The 20333-nt window shown below is 36.8% G+C and overlaps 1 protein-coding gene and 1 non-coding gene across 3 annotated transcripts; both read right to left on the reverse strand.

Annotated features, from left to right (window-relative positions):
- Positions 1–7465: 7465 nt before the first annotated feature.
- TRNAV-CAC (transfer RNA valine (anticodon CAC)) lies at positions 7466–7539 on the reverse strand. Its single transcript has one exon. It is a non-coding gene; the product is annotated as a tRNA-Val (tRNA).
- Positions 7540–8679: 1140 nt separating this feature from the next.
- Positions 8680–19044, reverse strand: LOC104242339 (kinesin-like protein KIN-14J). Of its 2 annotated transcripts, none has more exons than XM_009797366.2 (19): positions 18829–19044; positions 17203–17351; positions 16290–16396; positions 16103–16186; positions 15920–15997; positions 15744–15836; positions 15616–15645; positions 13012–13353; positions 12859–12940; positions 12674–12769; positions 12415–12594; positions 12161–12267; positions 11896–12074; positions 11403–11567; positions 11055–11308; positions 10765–10928; positions 9908–10476; positions 9286–9386; positions 8680–9109 (listed from the first exon to the last, which is right to left on the reverse strand). In XM_009797366.2, the coding sequence occupies exons 2-19, from the start codon at positions 17306–17308 to the stop codon at positions 9048–9050; spliced, it is 2799 nt and encodes a 932-aa protein (XP_009795668.1). In that variant the 5' UTR covers positions 17309–17351; positions 18829–19044; the 3' UTR covers positions 8680–9047. The 2 variants fall into 2 exon arrangements, with proteins under 2 accessions (XP_009795668.1, XP_009795669.1); XM_009797367.2 differs by having other exon boundaries at positions 17203–17354.
- Between the last annotated feature and the right edge of the window lie 1289 nt (positions 19045–20333).

A 20333-nucleotide genomic window follows, 5' to 3' on the forward strand; every position in this document is an offset into this window, starting at 1 on the left:
CTTTTTACTCAACTTTAGATGACCAGCAAGAGGTGTGCTGACTGGCTTAGCATTCTTCATGTTGAAGCGTTCTAGTACACGTTCAATGTACTTCTCCTGAGATAGCCACAACTTTCTACTTGTTCTCTCTCGAACTATCTTCATCCCTAGAATTTGTTGTGCTGGGCCCAAGTCCTTCATATCAAATGACTTGGACAGATCTCCTTTCAACTTTGCTATCAACCCCTTGTCTTTTCCTACAATTAACATGTCATCCACATACAACAACAATATAATAAAGTTATTCTCAGAAAATCTTTTGAAGTATACACATGGATCAGAATAGGTCTTTAGGTATGTTTGACTTTTCATGAATGAGTCAAACTTCATGTACCACTGCCTTGGTGCCTGCTTCAATCCATAAAGACTCTTATTCAATTTGCACACCATGTGTTTCTTTCCAGCTACTTCAAATCCTTCTGGCTGCTCCATATAAATCTCCTCTTCCAAATCTCCATGAAGAAATGCAGTTTTCACATCCAACTGCTCCACTTCAAGATCTAGGCTAGCTGCTAAGCTCAAAATTGTTCGAATAGAAGTCATTTTGACAACAGGTGAGAAAATTTCGTCAAAATCAATACCTTTCTTTTGTTCGAAGCCTTTAACCACCAATCGAGCTTTGTATCTGACCAGCTTGCCATTTCCATCTTTCTTGAGTTTAAAGACCCATTTGCATTTGAGTGGTCTTTTACCCTTTGGAAGTTCAACCAGCTTGTATGTGCCATTTTTCTGTAGAGATTCCATCTCTTCTTGCATAGCTTTCATCCACTGGTTCTTTTCTGGATGGGACAACACCTCCTTAAGACTTTCTGGCTCCCCCTCATCACTGATGAGGACATACTCTGTGGAAGGGTACCTGCATGACTCTACCCTTGGCCTCTCTGATCTCCTCAGAGGTTGAGGTTGTTCTTCTCCCTGAGTGGGGTGCTCCACTTCCTCGACACCTTCATCAAGTTGCTCCCCCTGCTCAATAACCTCACCAGGTTGCTCCCCCTGCTCGGCAACCTCGTCGGTCGTACTTTCTGCACTTGTGGGATTGTTAGAAGTAGAAGGAATAGTAACAAAGTTAGGAATTATACCATTCTTCGCCTTTTCTGACATATCAGCAGCAGTTCCAACTTCACTTTCTCGGAAGACTACATCTCTGCTTCTGATGACCTTCTTCTTTACAGGATCCCACAGTCTGTACCCGAACTCTTCATCTCCATATCCGATAAATATGCAGGGAACAGATTTATCATCCAGCTTTGTTCTCTGCTCTTTTGGTACATGTGCAAAAGCTCTGCAACCGAACACCTTCAGATGCGAGTAGGACACCTCCTTGTTGGTCCAAACTCTCTCTGGGATTTCAAACGCCAACGGAACTGATGGACTCCTATTGATCAGGTAACAGGCTGTCTGAACTGCTTCACCCCAGAATGACTTAGGCAGTTTAGCCATTCTGAGCATGCTTCTCACCTTCTCCACAATGGTGCGGTTCATCCTCTCGGCTACGCCATTGTGCTGTGGGGTTCCAGGAACTGTCTTTTCATGTCTGATCCCATGACTTGAACAATACTCTTCAAATTCCCTTGAAGTGTACTCACCTCCATTGTCACTTCGGAGACGCTTTAGCTTTCGACCCGTCTCCCTTTCTACTAGAGCATGAAACTTCTGGAAAACTTGAAACACCTGATCTTTGGTTTTCAAAATATAAACCCATAATTTTCGTGAAGCATCATCAATAAAAGTAACAAAATATTTGTTACCGCCCATTGATTCAATTTCCATTGGGCCGCAAACATCAGAATATACTAAATCAAGTATATTCAATTTTCTTTCAGACGATGTCTGAAATGAGACTCTATGCTGCTTACCAAATAAACAGTAGTCACAAGGTTTTACCGTTGTACCTTTGGCATAAGAAATGAGTGATTTCTTGGCAAGAATCTGCAATCCCTTCTCGCTCATATGACCCATTCTTTTGTGCCACAAATCTACAGAAATCTCATCTTGTGCCGCGTTCAATTCACCTTGGCATATTTCTGCATTTGTCCTGTACAACGTGCCACGAGCAACTCCCTTTGCAATCACCAATGATCCCTTAGTGAGTCTCCACTTTTGATTTGCAAAATAACTCTCGTATCCATCTCGGTCTAAAGCAATTCCCGAGATCAAGTTCATCCGCAAATCAGGTACATGCCGCACATCCTTTAGAACCAATGTGCATCCGACATTTGTCTTGATACAAATGTCACCAATCCCCGCAATCTTTGAGTAACTTGTGTTACCCATTTTCACTGTGCCGAAATCACCTGCTACATATCTGCAAAAAAGATCTCTTACCGGTGTGGCATGGTGAGATGCCGCTGTGTCAACCACCCATTCCGACTCTGGACCTGACAGGTGCATGCATTCCTCTTCCTCATTTATAAAGAGGACAACATTATCATTATTTTGCACCATGGCGGCTGTGTTGTCGTCATTCTTCTGGCCACTGGTTTCACCTTTGCCCTTCCTTGGATTTGGGCAATCTCTTTTGAAGTGACCTGGTTGATTACAGTTGTAGCAATTTCTGACTCTTGATTTGGATCGGTTCTTTGACTTCCCACGAGCTCCGGATCTACCATAGTTGTTCGAACTCCTTTGATAACTCCTGCCTCTACCTTCTGTGATGAGAGCCTGTCCTTGATTTTCAGGCTTCTTTCTCATCTTCTCATTGAGTAGAAGAGCCGATGTGACATCTTTCAACTCAATAGTAGTCTTACCGTGCAGGATGGTTGTTGCCAAATTATCGTACGAAGATGGCAACGAGTTCAATAGCAAGATGGCTTTATCTTCTTCCTCGATTTTCACTCCGAGGTTGGCAAGCTGTGTGATTAGTCCGTTAAACACATTTAAATGTGACAAAAAATTCGTACCTTCACTCATGTGTAGGGCGTATAACTGCTTCTTCAGGTACAATTTATTTGTCAGCGTTTTGGACATGTATAGGCTTTCCAACCTTGTCCAAATTCCACGTGCAGTGTCTTCATCAATGATGTTATTTACCACATCATCTGATAAGTGCAACCTGATTGCACTAGCAGCTCTTTCATCCAAGTCAGCCCAATCCTCAGCTTTCATGGTATCAGGCTTTTTGGAATCAACATCTAGAACCTTGTGTAATCCTTGTTGGATGAGCAGATCTCTCATCCTTCTTTGCCATGTTGAGAAACCGTTATCTCCGTTGAATTTTGCTACCTCGTACTTTACTCCGGACATTTTTATTTTTCACCGAGTATAGTATTACCGATAGAGAATAGTATTTCAGTAAACGAGCAGAACCTGTGCTCTGATAACAGTTGTTGGGAATAAACCCCCACAGAAATAATATTCACGGTAATAAAAGCGGAATAATAATGTAGCACCGAGATACGGTAATTAACAAGAATAAAAGAGTAACAACGACACCAAGATTTTTACGTGGAAAACCCTTTTAATAAGGGAAAAAACCACGGCCCCGAGAGGAGCAACTGATATCACTATAGTAAGGAATTTTACACTTTGTAGGTCAGAGTAAAATACTCTAAAAACCACTACAACACTCAAAAGAAATAACCCACTTTTGATATTCTCACCTCACTACAATATCGTCCACTCTCTATTTTCCTCACAGACTTTTTCTTATACCCTGTCTGTGAAACCTCACTCTTTCTTTCTCTCTTTGTTGGTGTGAAGAAATGAGAGTTGAAGCTCTCCTTTTATAGCCAGTCTACAATATTTGACAATTTACACACACTTTTCACAATTCAACAAAGTTGACTACCAAACCAAACTAATTCAACAAGGTTGGCTACCTAACCAAACCAAGTCAACAAGGTTGGCTACCAAACCAAAGAAACTTTTATTAGGCACATGCTTAATACTTCTTCAATGAGATGGACATCATCACTATGGCCGTGCAGCGATTGGATCGTCTGTTCTGGTTTTGTCTTCCGAGAGTGTTGCTAAACAATATCAAGGTCAAGTTGGAACTATGGGATTCCTTATGTCTACACTTGGATTTGTGTCATTACCAGGTTTGGCTTATTTTAGTAGGAATTACTCATGGATGGTACTTTATCTTTGGACTTCTTTTCCGGCTATAGTTTATTGTATGTTACTACAGTTTTGTGTATATGAATCACCAAGATGGCTACTTTCGAAAGGGAAAAATAGAGAGGCTTTTGCAGTCCTCAAAACATTTATAGCACCTTATTTGAAGAACCAAGATTTAAATCCTTCTGATCTGTTATCGAAACATGACAGGTGGTTACATATTACCAATGGTTCTAATCAACCATTGATCAAGATTTTGTTGAAGAAAAGATGGATTCTTGGACAGCTATTGCTAGCTCTAACAACTGGTTTTGGTATTGGATTGATGTACTATGGCATGCCATTAGGACTTGGCAACTTTAGCTTAAATCTCTACTTCAGTACGGGGCTAAACGCGTTGCTAGAGTTACCAGCATTCTTGATAGTCTTTTTCTTGGTAGAGAAATGCAAGAGAAGAAGCACACTAGTTGGACTAAGTGTTTTATCAGGTGTTTGTGGCATGTTGTGCATGATAGTGGACAAATGGAAAGTGTTACAGCTAGTATTGGAGTTAATTTCCTTCTTTAGTGCTTGTACTCCATTTGACTTGTTGCTGATATACACATCAGAGTTGTTCCCAACTAGCATAAGGAATGCTACTGTGTCAATTGTGTGGCAGGCTGTGGTGCTCGGGGGCGTGGTAAGTCCAGTTTTGGTTGATGCAGGAGGAGATAGAAGCAAGATTTTACCATATTTGGTGCTTGGAATTATGACATCAATTGCAGGATCTTTGGTCATTTTTCTACCAGAAACAAAGGGATTGGAGCTTTGTAAGAACATAGAAGAGCAAGAACAAGAGGATTATGGAGCATCCTATGTGATGAATGGCGTGTGAGGCCATGAGGGTTGATCTTGTAGTTGTAGTGCCTCCACCAGTTGTATGTTTTGACTTAGAATTAAAATGTTAAGCTTATGATATGTCCATAATTTTCTCCTAAAATTTTATCTTCCTTTTTTTGCGAAGACGGTTAATTAATAGTTTAGGATCATATATTTCCTCTCCAAAAGCTGATTAATCAGTTGAATTTAAAACTTTCCATCTTCTATTGCAAGTGTTAACAAGTCGTGTGATGCAGTTAAAAAACCATCCTTTCCAAGAAAATCATAGTAGTAATAAGGATTGAGAGAATTGAGCATACACACAAAGCTTTGTGTGGCCTCAAATCTTGCAACTGATGTCTCTTTCTCTTAAATCTTTAAGGCACGATAAATATTTAGCACCATACCTGATACTCAGCAAACTTGGAATAATATCTTCCATGCAAATTTGATTTGCTATAAAGAACTGGTCCATTCATCCACCCTTTGAATGGTCTAATGGGCCAGTAGCTCAATCAGCATAGGGGTATGCCTTCTTCATTTTACTGGTTGAACTGCTCATTTGATGGAACCTTTTTCAACTTAATAACACAAGCTGCAATTCCAAGTCTAATATATGTCAACTTTCTACCAATGAATGGAATTGGGATGAGCCTATTTACACATCCATTGTATCTGAATGGTCACTTCATTGTTCTGATAATCCTATACTTCAAGGCCTTCCTGCTTCATCTTTTTTCATGGGCTGCTTACTTGGTGGCCTAGTTCTTGGCCTTCTCGGCGACACAATTGGTCGAAAGACTATGCTATTTCTCGGGTGTTTGATCATGTCCATGGCTTCAATCTTCATTGCTTTCTCTTACAACATTTGGATGTACTCAGCCTTGATATTTCTAAGTGGCTATGGCCGTGCAGCGATTGGATCGTCTGTTCTGGTTTTGTTTTCTGAGAGTGTTGCTAAACAATATCAAGGTCAAGTAGGAACTATAGGATTCCTTATGTCTACACTTGGATTTGTATCTTTACCAGGTTTGGCTTATTTTAGTAGGAATTACTCATGGAGGGTACTTTATCTATGGACTTCTCTTCCAACAATAATTTATTGCATGTTACTACAGTTTTGTGTTTATGAGTCACCAAAATGGCTACTTTCAAAAGGGAAAAATAGAGAGGCTTTTGCTGTCCTCAAAACATTTAGCACCTCATTTCAAGAACCTAAGCTTAAATGATCACAAAGTTAAGATTGAAAATGGCTTTAATCAACCATTGATCAAGATTTTGTTGAAGAAAAGATGGATTCTTGGACAGCTATTGCTAGCTCTAACAACTGGTTTTGGTATTGGATTGATGTACTATGGCATGCCATTAGGACTTGGCAATTTTAGCTTAAATCTCTATTTGAGTACCGGACTAAACGCGTTGCTAGAGTTACCAGCATTCTTGAAAGTCTTTTTGTTGGTAGAAAAATGCAAAAGAAGTACACTCATTGGACTAAGTGTTTTATCAGGTGTCTGTGGCATGTTGTGCATGGTAGTGGACAAATGGAAAGTGTTACAGCTAGTATTGGAGTTGATTTCCTTCTTTAGCGCTTGTACTGCATTTGACTTGTTGCTGATATACACATCAGAGTTGTTCCCAACTAGCATAAGGAATGCTACTGTGTCAATTGTGTGGCAGGCTGTGGTGCTCGGGGGCGTGGTAAGTCCAGTTTTGGTTGATGCAGGAGGAGATAGAAGCAAGATTTTACCATATTTGGTGCTTGGAATTATGACATCAATTGCAGGATCTTTGGTCATTTTTCTGCCAGAAATAAAGGGATTAGAGCTTTGTAAGAATATGGAAGAGCAAGCTCAAGAGGGTAATAGAGCACCTTATGTTATGAATGGGGTGTGAATGTTGATTTTGTAGTTGTTGTGTATCCATCATGTATAAGTTTTGACTTAGCACATAATATCTTCCTTTCTACTTAAAAATTAAAAGGGCAACATGACGCACTAAGTTCTCATTATGCGCGGAGTCAGGGGAAGGGCCAGACCACAAGGGCTATTGTACGCAGCCTTACCCTGCATTTCTGCAAGAGGTTGTTTCCACGGTTCGAACCCGTGACCTCATGTTCACATGGCAGCAACTTTACATGTTACTTAAAAGTTATGTTCTATTTTTTTGCGAAGCAGGTCAATATATAGCTTAGGATAAAAAATACTTCCTATGGTCTTTTTCAACTTTGATCAATATCATGTCACTTGGTACTAGCAGCTTTATGGCAAAATTTCTCTATCTTAAGGAGAAAAGGTAAAAATGGGCAACATATAGATGGATGAAGTAATATTTCTAATGATTTGAATATAGCTACTTTATAAACTTCACTCTCTTGATTTATCTAATATGACAAGTAATTTGGCATTACATTTATCTCAATCTCATCAAACTCCCATGTAGTTTGAGGCAAAAAAAAAGGGTATAAATTGTCTCTAAAAAGGTTGCAAAATCAAGAAATAGAAACCAAAAATGTCTGAGCCCGGGTTCGAACCGGGGACCTCTAGTGTGTGAGACTAGCGTGATAACCGACTACACCACCCAGACTTGTTTGCTAAACGTGGCTATAGTTTTAAAATAATGATAGAAATTCTTTTTTGTCAATAACTATAACGTTTACTTCACTTGTAGTTTAAAATATGGCACATACCTTGCTTCATCCAAAAAGAATATTGCGAAAAGTTTGTTTCAAAAGATACATTTTCTATTGTATTTCATAAGTACCTTGTTGTAATTTTATTACTACTTGGCTGCTTTATCTTATCTCTACTGTTCCTTGAGCCGAGTGTCCTATTGGAAACAGCCTCTCTATCTTTATAAGGTAGGGGTAAGATCTGCGTACATACTACCCTTCCCAAACCCCATTTATGGGATTACATTGAATTTGTTGTTGTTGTTGTTATTGTTGTAGCCTTAATTATTATATTTTGAGATTTGTAATACAACTCTCCCCTAGAAAAATAGAAGCGGTTGATATATTGCAATATCATTGAGTAAAGTTTCATGTCTACCTTCTATCTAAATAGCGTCGAAACGAGACTAATTAGTAAAAAGGAAGAAAATAGATTTCATATCTTTGCAGGTGTATTTAGTTTAAGCACAATGTTATGTGGATTCAACCATGTAATTTGTCTATTTAGTAAGGTTTCATATATTCATCATGGATAGCACTTCTATGTTGTTCTCCTTTTTCTGTTTCACTTGCAGAAAAATAGAAAGGCAGCCCGATGCACAAAGCATTCCGCATTCACGCAGGGTCGGGGCAAAAGCTACACTCCAAGGGGCTGTGATGTAGGCAACATACCCTGATGCAAGCATCAATAGCTGATTCCACGGCTTGAATCTGTAACCTATATATTGGTCACATAGAGAAACCACTTGGCTTCTTTGAGTTTTGGCTAGACATAAAATCCGTTTGGATTAGCTTAAAAAAAGTGATTTTTCAGCAGAAATAGCTTTTAAGCCAAAAAACAATAAGTTGGGGTTGCCCGGCTTATTGCTTTTGGTTTGTTTTAATCAGTTTTAACTTATTTTAAGCACTTTTTAACTTTGTCAAATACTAAAAAAAAAAACTATAAAAACATAAAAGCTGATTTGACCAGCTTAAAAGTCAATCCAAACACCCTCATGGTACCTCAAATTCAAAAATGAAAACAAAAGATCCAATTACCAAGTGCTAAAGCATAATCAAACCAAGCATGATCTTTCTGCTTTCACAATAAGCACCATAATCAAACAGAAGTTACCAGTTAACACCATTTAAGTGTATCACTGAATTCTTCAATAGAGCTACATGTACACACTACACAATGGCAAACCCCACACCCCCCTCCTTTCCTCCTCCACTTCGAGTAGGGGAGGCGGGAGAGAGTGGAGGAGCAAATATTCCTACAGAAATTCACCTGATTAGTGCAGCTTGCTACAAGCTGAAGTTCCTAAGTATCTTCCACGGCAATGGAAGACTAACACAATAGGCTAAAGGTAATCGAAGATGGTGTCTACTCTACATACAAAGAAGGGTTGCAAGTGTCCTCTTCCGCAAATTTTCTGCTGTACTATTGCCATCTTTTGGAAGACCTAACTGTAGAAGTGTTGCTGGCAGTGGATTTTTTAGAACCTGAAAAGCATAGAGAGGAAAAAGCAAAAGTTGGTACTCTTAGGGACAAAAATAAGAATGCTTTAGAAAGAAGGAAATAGCGCTACATTATTGTCATTTCTCTTCTCTAATTTGGATTTTGGAGAGCATTAACAAAGAAGGAAAATAAAGTTAAAGAACACATGAGAATCACATACTCGGGACTTTAGGGGTGCTCTTGTGCAATGATGACAACCGAGAAGATCCTGTTTGCACCTTCTTTTGTGTGGGCCGTGGAAGTTTAGCAGGTACAGGAGGCCTGAATCATTTACAAGAAAAGAGAATAAGTAAGTTCCTTTAATTTTTGATGAGCGTCTTTGGTGTCTTTAACAATGAGTTCAGTGCCAAAGCTTAGCTTCCTGCTTTTACCGTGTAGCTGTAAGCTGTCTTTGACAAAATACTGTACTAAGAAAACATGTGATCTAAAAGTCATGAAGTACACTTAAACTAGAAACGAGGAAGTGCAACTCCAAATTATATGGGACGCTCATTCAAAATGTAACCTGATGCATATCTTCGATTCTTTCTGTGAAGTTAAAATATGGATCGAAAATGAGAAAAGGAAAAAGGATAATTTCTACTACAAAGGCAGGTAAAGAACTTTTTCAGCACAAACAGATACCAGATATGTGACCTCTCAACCTGAAGTGCTACGGGAGGAGGAATTAGAGTTTCCACAAATGAATCAATATTCAACAAAAAATCCATTGAACTGTAAGGCAAGATCGCCAAAAAAGACATCAGAGATGGCATAATGTACGTATATCTGTAGAAACTCACTTCTCTGGGGTCTCTGAAGGTGGCTTTGCCGTTTCTGGGAAAAGAGTGTACTCTACAATGCTATTGATTGAACCATCAGTCTCAGTTCCCATTGAAAGCACACCATCAGATATGTCACTTAATCTCTCTTCAGAATCTGCATCATCAAATCCGATGAGCACCACATCTTCATTAGGATTCTGACATTCTCCTCTAACAGTGGCCCTTGAATCAGTCTCTTCACCCAAATTTAGACCAGCATCTACTACAGCAAGCCTGGATTGTCTAAAGAAATCTCTGTGATGCCTAAAGTCATCCATTGATTGCTGAGAGCCAGTGTCAGATTGTCTGTCGCTGTATTCCGAACTATTGTCCACGTCAGAAGCAGCCTTCTGAGTAGGTCTTGAGCTTCTCTCTCCAGAAAATATTTGGCTTGCTCGTGAACCACCTAAAGAATGCCTTCTTGGAGAGGCAGAGCCATGCCTGGTGGAACTCACACTACGCCTCTCACCATTGCCATTGGTTTTGAGAGCCCGCAGCCGCCCAATTTCCTCGTCCTTCTTTGTAATTGTGTCTTTTAAGTTAGCTACCTGAAAAATTACTATTCTATTTTCAGTAGTACTTTGTAAATGACCATAACAAAGGAAATAGAAACATAGCAAGCATCATAAATCTGGTGTACTCTAGAGAAGAGTTAAGCATGACAAGATTATTATTAAGACAGGGTTTTACTTGTAAATGCACAAATGTGACGTCGGATTTACAAAAAATAAGTAGACTGTACAACAGTAGATGCATGCAATGAGAAAAGGTAAGAGCAACTAGAATGACATTATCTACTGAGCTGCTGATATTCATTAGAACATGCCATGAAGTACCTGATCCATAAGCTCTTTAATACCTCGACCCTCTTTATTATTCCGTGCTGCACCCAACTCCACTCCAGACACCCTCTCAGCAAACTTCAGGGTGCTTATGGTTTCTGAGTAGGATTCCACATCAGGATTGAGCTGTACAAACATAAGTGTCTTTGCCTGGCCTCCTGTAACATGTAATGAGCAAAAATCAAGTAAATAAAGGTTTAATAGGAAAGAGAAGTAAAACTACTACAAAGGAAATAAAGCAATGTATTCAAATTTGAATTAACACTGAAGAGATATATAACTACCAAGGGAGCTTTGAAGAACTTGAGTTAGTTTACTATTTCTGTATGGCACATGAGAACTTTTTTGCGCCAATGCAAAGATCACATCTCCAAGAGCCGATAAGGATTTGTTTATATGTTGTGCTTCCCGTAAACGATCCCCTGTGGCTTCGGACCGATCTACTCTTTCACTGCCAGCCAGATCTACCAAATGCAAGCAACCTCGTAGAATAGCATTTGTTTCCAAGTCCATACCACGTACATGAACGGTAAGGATGCTGCATCAAAGTCAGTTCAAATAAACATGATGACGTTGCAGAATGAGAATGATTGTCCACAATGTGAATAAACAGTTTTAGCATAAGAGCTAACCTATGTGACCGGCTGCTTCTTTCATTTAAAGCAGTAGCACCAACAGCTCTATTCATCAAGCCAATATTCATCAATTCTAAGACATCTGCGGTTGATTTGACAGGATGCATGCTAGCATCTGGGACAGCTAATCCGTTGGGCTGAGTAGTACTCCAAATCCCAAGTGTGCGCAAGTTAAAGAAAACATCTGGAAATATATGGCATACGTATTTCTGACATCTCCACTAACTATTGAAATGGAAAACTTGAATATATTTATATAATTACATCGAAGCAATAGTGCTTCAAGGGAAATAAATGTGTGGAAAAAGAACAAAGAAAAGGTAAATAGTCAATGTATCAAAAACAAAAACGACAACTATGCCTCAGTCCTAAACAAGTTAAAGTCAACGATATGAATCCTTACTAACTATGTTTCTCCATTTAAAATCAACTCATGTCATCATCACATCAAATAAAAATAAAAAACTCAAAAAAAAAATAACGAGGATATCGTTTTTGTGAAGTATCACTGCAAAGCAAGTCACGCACTTGCTCATTGTATATTTCAACCATTTGAACACCAATTTCATATGCAATGGAGCTTTTCCTACTTTGGGAGAGGTTGAATAGATCATTCAGAGCTCGATAGTTGACCCCCCAATCCTCCACCGATGACATGCTTGGCCCACTCTAAAGGCAATTAAAAGGGACAAGGATGAGTAGAAGTGAAAAGCCAACTATATCCACTGAATAAAATTTTATAAGTATGTCCATACCATGGTATATGTTTTTCCAGAACCAGTCTGACCATAAGCAAATATGCAGACATTGAACCCATCCAAAACAGACCTGATTAATGGCTGAGTGTCCCGAAATACATCCTCTGAAAGATAATAGAGTTAAGAGAGAAAAAAGGCAAACATTGAGAAAAGGTATTTTCGTTCTTTTCATTCTCATTCGTGATGAAAGTAAAGGATTTTCATATTAAGTACTTATTCTAAATATCAAATTGATAAATAAATCATCAAACCTTGAGTGGCTGCAGGTGCAAAGACCTTGTTGAATTTGAAAAGACGGTGACTATCTTTCCCTTGTTTGGAGGGATTAGTGACAACCAGTTCCCCATTCTCACCAATGTACTCTATGGTTGTCAATTTTTGGCTTTGGCCCGGAAGGAATGGCCTTATTCGACTATAAACTCTAATGTTACCTAATAAATGACATTATGTTAGAAAAAAACACTGTGTTGAACTTAAACAACTAAGTTCTTAATATTCCATTTAACTAACCTTTCAAATCTTGAACTTCATTATACAACTTCCTATTTTCTTCAAGCACTGTGTGGTAGTTCTGAGCAGCATCAACCAGTCCCTTAAGATTGAAACCTATTAATCAAGAATACATCCATAAATATTAGACGCCAGGACCAAGAATAAGATCAAATGTAATCATAGCATTTAGCTCTCCTTCTTACCAAAGTGGTTAAGTTCTTCGACGTAAACCTCCTTGGTCCTCATCACCTCCTGCCTTATAGACTCAGATTTTATCCTCAATTCCTGAGTCATTTTAGAATGTCATATTCCTGATAACTTAGAATGAACTTGTAAGATTAAATTCAAACGCAAACCTGTAGAGATCCAAAATGAGAGTCTATGAAGTGTTTGTAGCCAAGTTCTCTTCTTTTCAGGCTCACCAACTTGGATTCTGAAAATGCCTCAAGTTCTTGCACTTTCTTAGTTGATTCATTCAGCAAACCCTGAAGTTCTGCTATCTTGGTCTCTGACTCGGCCCGAGTTTGCTCGGCGTGCGCTTTCAATTGTAAACGATCCTTTTCATGTGCATGTTTGGATGATTCAAGCTCAGCTATCAATGAGGATATTTGCATCTCACAATGATCCTTATCTTTCATTAACCTGATTAAATCTTGCTCTTGAAGTTTTTCCTTCTCTTCAATTTTGGCCTTCTCAATCTGTAAAAGGGAAGTTAGTCCAGTAAAATAGAACCACATAACAAGAAACCATATAAGCAACATTGTTACATTAACAGGTTGCCATAATGGGCATGCTAATCAACATCACAGCAAAACAAACAAGTGAAAAGAAGCGGAAAAAGATCTATCATATATCACAGTGCGCCCATGAATTAATCCCCCATCCCAAATAGAATGACAGAAGTTTGAGCCTCTAAGTTTGTGATAATCTTTGGGTTTATTTCCTCTAGACATTCATCAACTGTTCACTAAAATCATTATATCTAGAAACTAATATAGAAAGTACTAGTAAATAGTAATCACACATTCTAAAATCAAAATTAATACAAATTGTTAACGAGAATCATAGAACTGTTTGACTCTTCATTAGTAACCGAGTCACGTAAAAGGCAGAGGAGTACCAAATACAACATTATTCGCAACTGCTACAGTATGCAAGTTGATTGAGAAGACATTCATATAGCAGACACGCTGAGAAATTTCTAAACCTCAAACCAATAAAGAGTACACGGATACTGCCAAATACTATAGCAATGCTAACAGTAATGATTAGACAAGCCAGCAACAGTAGCATGATAGCTCAACTAGGTGTTCTATAATTTGATCCTGCAGATAATTTATTCCAGAATCTTGTCATATCAAGGGACCAAATTAATATGACAAGGACTATCTGAAACAGTAGAGAAACTCTCTAAGTGATCAAGAAAAGAGAATCAAGAGAACTTTGGCAAATTGAACGCAATTCATCTAGTCTAAAACCTGCATCATCAGAAAATATCAAAATCCATTTCATATTAATGAGTTTAGATAATTTATTTTAGATTTGAGAGTATTAACATGACTTCAATGGAATCCTTATATAGTCTCAGTTCCACCCTCCTTTTCGTTCTATGTAGCGGTGTTTGACTGGGCACACATTTTAAGATATAAAGGAAGAATTTTGGAACTTCTGGCCTTAACATATCATGAAAGTTTTGTGGCCATAGAAACATGTTATTAAGGGAAAATTTAGGTTAAATTGTTTTACAATATAGAAAGGTGTCATTCATTTTAGAACATATTAAAAAGGAAAGAATGCCACACAAAATGGAATAAAATGGAGTATTAGTCGTTTGGCCAAGCTTCTAAAATCAGCTTATTTTGAGAAGTGTTTTTCTCAAAAGTACTTTTTTAAAAAGTGCTTTTGGTGAGAAGTAGTTTGTGTTTGGCTAATTAATTTAAAAAGCGCTTTTGAGCAGTAACTAGTGTTTGGCCAAGCTTTTGAAAACTGCTTCTAAGTGTATTTTTCTCAAAAGTGCTTCTCAGAAAAGTGCTTTTGGAGAAAAGCTACTTTTTTTTGCTTCTCCAAAACTGTTTCTGCTTCTCCTCAAAAGTACTTTTTTTCCTTCCAAAAGCTTGACCAAACACCTCAATTTTTGGTCAAAAGTGCTTTTGGCCAAAAAAAAAGCACTTTTGGCCCCAAAAAAAACTTGGTCAAACAGGCTATAAGGATTGGCAGTTTTTCTAAATTGCATGTGTGTGTAAAATGGCCTGACCCTCTACCCTTTTCCTTGCATTAGCACACACTTTTTCAGAACCTCAACAGTTATGGCACTTGGCAGTGTTTCACAATCAAAACTTTTGACATTCACATATAAATACTTTTTGGGTCTGCGAGTATTAACTAAGGAATAAGGGGAAAATGAGAAATATTGATGACACATTAACCTTAAAACAAGCATCTCCAAATTCCCAACTCAAAGGGAGCTATGAAGGACTACAGTACTACCACGTAACTGCGGTAGTTTTCAGTGCCAAAGTAATACAGGAGAATAAGACATTGTCAAAACCCCAAAAAGCTCTCCATATTACGTGGCAATTTGGAAACACAACAACAGACTTAGGGGTCGATTGGTTGGGAAACAAGTTATCCCATGATTAATTGTCTCGAAATTAGTTATCCCACCCTATCATAGGGATAAAAAAAATACAATCCCGGGATAACTAATCCCGAGATTAGTTATACCACGATTTCATCCCAACCAAACATGGGATAAACTCATCTCAAATTTAATCCCGAGATTAATTATCCCTTATCCCTCATACCAAATGAGCCCTTAGACACTTAACATGAGATAGAAAAGGGTACATATTTAGTAAGAACATTCAATATATTCAGCAGCAAAAAATCATAAATTAACAAGAGAACATGCTCTATCAAGTCAGAAATTAGTAACTTCTTGATAAATTTAATGTATGCACCTTTATCTGTTGAAGCTTCTTCATAACAACCTGGAGGATTGAACAAAATGTGAAGTTCAATAAAAGAACAGATAGAACAAAAAAGAAGAAAGAAACCAATTCAGTATCAATACTGATACTTATAGTACCTCATGTTCCTCAGTGGTCCCCAGAGCAAGGGTTTCAAGTGCTTTAATTCTTGATTGATATCTCTCCTCACGAGACTTGTACAAACCATTTTGCTGTAATACCACAAGAGATCCGCAGCTCATAAGTCCTTTGAATGAAGTTCATAAACCAGTACTGATAATTGGAACATTTGTACCTTTCTCAAATTATCAGCTTGTTTTGAAACTCGTTCTTCAATCTCTTGTACGACTAACTTCACCAGGGAGGCCACACACTTAACAAGTATAAGATATTGGTAAGTAAATTAAGTATCAAATAGAATCCAGCAAAGAGAAATTTGCTCATTTTTCTGTCACCCTGTTCAGTTCATCTGTCATACCTGAGGTATATCCCCATTCTTTCTCTCAATGCTGTCATCCAAAATATTATTCACAACACTGAAAAGTGAATGAGTGGAGGCACTCTGAAGATAAAAGTCAGTTCAACAAACGAAATCAGAAGTAGGCACAAACACTATAAAAGAAAGTGATAAGTCAACACCAAGTGAAGAGCCATTCCAGCTTTACCTCTAAGCTGTTTAGTTTCATCAGCTCTGAGATCTTAGCAGCTGGAATATCAGCAAAACCATGCTTTGATTGGATCCCATCAGGCAATTTACTCCCACCAAGATTATCTGAAAATTAAAGCTCAAAGTGAGAGAAGTAAATCTACAGCGGAAAAGATTACAACCAATGACCAATCGCTTAAGATATACATAAAACAAGAATTTTTCTGATGCACCATTTTCTGCGAAGTTCCACACATAAACGTGTTGTTTGAAGATAGTTGGATGTGGTGAAGATCCAGAGTATTACGCGCTGGAGATTAAGAATGTCGGGGTAAAGGTAATGGATCTCAGTCTGGTTGTCATGAAATTTCTTTAATTTGTAAATTGCAGTAGTAAGTGGTGGAGTCGGTTTTGGTGGTAGCGACAAAGGTGTAACAGGAGAAAACAATGGTGAATAATGAAAAGATAAATGAAGGTGAAACTGTCTGATGCAAGGAACTAAAGAATTCAGAAATTCCAAAATAGACCTCAAATTTCCCTCCATGATAACTGTTCAATGAATTAACAGACACCAGCTACCAAGTTGGGAAAAGTGCTCAAATAAAACATGGATGGAAAACTAGACCAAATTTGAGATCCTTAAGTGAGGGCTGCTCTGATGTAAAAACTATTACAGCTTGTTTTACATTTTCAGTGATCAGCCAACTAACAAAAAGATAACCAGGGAAGGAAAAGAAAAAGAAAAACGAAAAGAGAAGAGCAGAAGGAACATTATAAGTATTCTGGAACTAAGCTTCAGTTTCGCCCAATGGTCAAATTCTATATTATATTGTTAAAACAGAGTAAAGCACTTTGCCAATAGTTGAATGATATAGGAAAAGGACTCAGAATATAAAAAAAACTGAGATACTTAAATATATGGAATGAATTACCTTCTGCAGCCCCTCTGAAAATTTCTACTCTATCAGACACATCGCAGTTAAGAATTTCATTTAAACTGGCTGAGTCTCCATTTTCAGTTGCAGCTTCTGGATTCATGATAAACTTGATATATATTTTTCCAGATATACGACGGAGAGCACTACTAGTAAAGAAAACAAGAATCAGTATACAAAATATACTACTCATGACTACATTGACGACTACTCTTCAGCCAAAAGCAATGATAGAGTTGACACAACTATAATGAGATTAGACAAGTGTTATTTAGTCAAATAAGAACAACGCATGAACATAAACACCATAAGTTATAACCAAACAATGATTTTCACAGAAAACTGTGTAATTGTACATATATTGTTCTATTAGAACAGATGCCTTTATTCAAATGTCCAACATTTTCATCTAAACAGGAAAATGTATTGTCTTGGATTAAGAACTATTTTGTAAGAGATCACCATTGCCATCTTAGAACTATTTTTTTATTTGGAGAAAAGGTTAATGTGGATTAAACCCCACTTAAAACCTATTATAGGAATATGATTTAATCTCATCTCAACACATTGTTTTAGTTTAATGAACATGTTATTTATTAAAAATTGAACTGGTTAATTACTTAAACTATTTTGATAAAAAAAATATTTGAAATTGTGGATTCAGATCAACAAAGCTCGTGAAACATGCATTCCTGGCAAAAGTTAGTCTTTGCACCATTCCCGAATATTTTGGGAGCTAATCTAAAATTTCAATCAACTAAACTTTCTTTAGTAAATTAACTCTTAATGAAACACTTCCAAATATTACATTTATGCTAGTGTGAAAGAGGTAATAAACAACATGTCCTACATGTTAAATTCAACATTTCAGTATACACATAGTATATAAAGCTCATTTTATCCTATTTGGTTTCTCTTGTAAAAGATAACACAAGTGGGAAAACATCACACCCTTTGGGTGCGGCTGCGGCCCTTCCCTGAACCCTGCGTGAAGGCAGGATGCTTTGTGCACCGGATTGCCCCTTTTAAGTAGGAAAAAAGACAATTTTAAACAGAAAATCAACAGCTATTCCGAATACAAGCAGCTCAAAAGCTTCCAATATTACAAACATTAAAAGTATAGAATGGAAAAGCAGAATGACCAACTACTACTTATATGACTCAACTCCGAATTTGAGTTTTTTTACAAACAAAGAGAATATTACTGAGTTGTGTTTTATAACCAAAAGACACTAAACTAAAATGTGTAGCTCCATAATAACAGGCAACAGCCTAACCCAGATTTAACTAAAACAAGGAAGATTTTTGGTTAAAGAACAAAACATTGGTACCCCTAATCAAGAAACCTCACTCACACACACACACTCTGCACAATAATGCTGAAACAAGAAAAGTCACTCAGTTTGCTATTTTCTCCATTTATGAAAAATTTCAAGTGCAAGAATCAGTCAAATTGTGAAAAAGGAAGAAACTTTAATAACTTCATAGCCCAAAAACAGCAAAAATAAAAACCCCATATGGGTCTACTACCAAAAAATAGACATTTTGCACAAACCCCACATAAAATAAAAAATCTAAAAATGGGAAATATAAAAAGATTGAGAATGTGGGTAAGATACTAACCAGAATGAGCTGAAATTAAGGAGATCTTGAGAATTTAAAGCTTAATAAGCCATTAGATCGAGGAAAGTTTGAATCTTTTTGGTGGGTTTTGTAAGAATACAGATTGAATCTGTGAAATTTGAAGGTATTTTTTTGGCTTTTGTTTGTTCTTGAAATACCGGTTTTTTTAGAAGCAAAGCGACGATGATGATGGCATTGCAGAAGAGGGCCCCTATTTCTTAGGAATTCTTTTAAGTTTGGTCTTTTAATTGGAGACTTCACGTTTTAGTTTACTATTTTTAGAATTTCCAAAATATTAAAGCAAAAATAAAAAAGAATGGTTAATATTTTAAACTAAAAATGGAGTTTTACTTTTCTTCTCTAAACGTTTCACTTTTATCTTCATGTTTTTCTTTTGATGATACATATTCGGGCAAAAATCAGAAATTACTCTGATTCATAACTGATAATTGAAAAATAATTATAAATTTATAATTTTAAAAGTAATTAAAATTTAATTATTTTTCACGTAAAGATACAATTTGAATAAAAATACCCTTAAAATTCGAAAAAAATTCAACACAATATGTTGGAGTTTAATTAATTTACGTATGGGACGCCAGCAAAATGTGCTAGAATTTCATAATGTGATGGAGTTACAACATAATGTGCTGGAAGTTTATATGCAGGAGCTCCGTAATCCACCATATTATGCTGAAACTTTATATAGGATATCTGTCCATATTTTAAATTAAATCCACATGAAATAGGAGTAATCTGTTAATGACTTTACAAATGCTGACTATTTTTCAATTACCCCGTCTGAAAACTGGCTAGCCCATGTTATTTTCACTATATATTCATGTTAAAATTGTATAATGTTATAAGAAAAAATGACATTGTATAGCCGATGTAAAAATAATAGCTAAAAAAATGTATAAAATTTGTATATTTTCTATGAGTATATACATTTTGTATGTTATATACAAAAATAATACTACAAGTTTTATACACTTATTCGGCTACCAGATGTAATTAGTTTCTGGCGTAGACTAAAAGTGATAATACCCCATGTTATAAAATTAAGTTTTTTTCTCATAATAACAAATTTTGTCTCTTTTATGTTTTCAGTAATGACCTTTTCCATCATGTTTTCAGTAATAACCTACTTATAATTGTAGGTTATGAGCTTAATTAATTGACAAATTCTTCTACCTTACATTCACTTTCGTTGCTATGAAATTGGAAGTGTTCGATTCTTACAATAATTTTCAGTTCAACTAAATTACTTGAACCATTTTATAATAAGTCTTATTTCTATATGTAATTTTATTTGTTCCATATAAAAACTTATATGGCGTGTCTTATTAATACTTGATTTTTCGATCAGTCAATCTCCCATTAGTATATATTTTGAGAATACAAATAAAATGACTAGAAAAAAAGATACAAGTAAAATGACGAGTTAGGCACATTTAATATTCATAGATAAAAATAATTTTTAATCAAAATCGCAAATTTCAATC

This window comes from Nicotiana sylvestris, chromosome 8 (genome assembly GCF_000393655.2).
Source record: "Nicotiana sylvestris chromosome 8, ASM39365v2, whole genome shotgun sequence".
In the NCBI taxonomy this organism is placed as follows: Eukaryota; Viridiplantae; Streptophyta; class Magnoliopsida; order Solanales; family Solanaceae; genus Nicotiana; species Nicotiana sylvestris.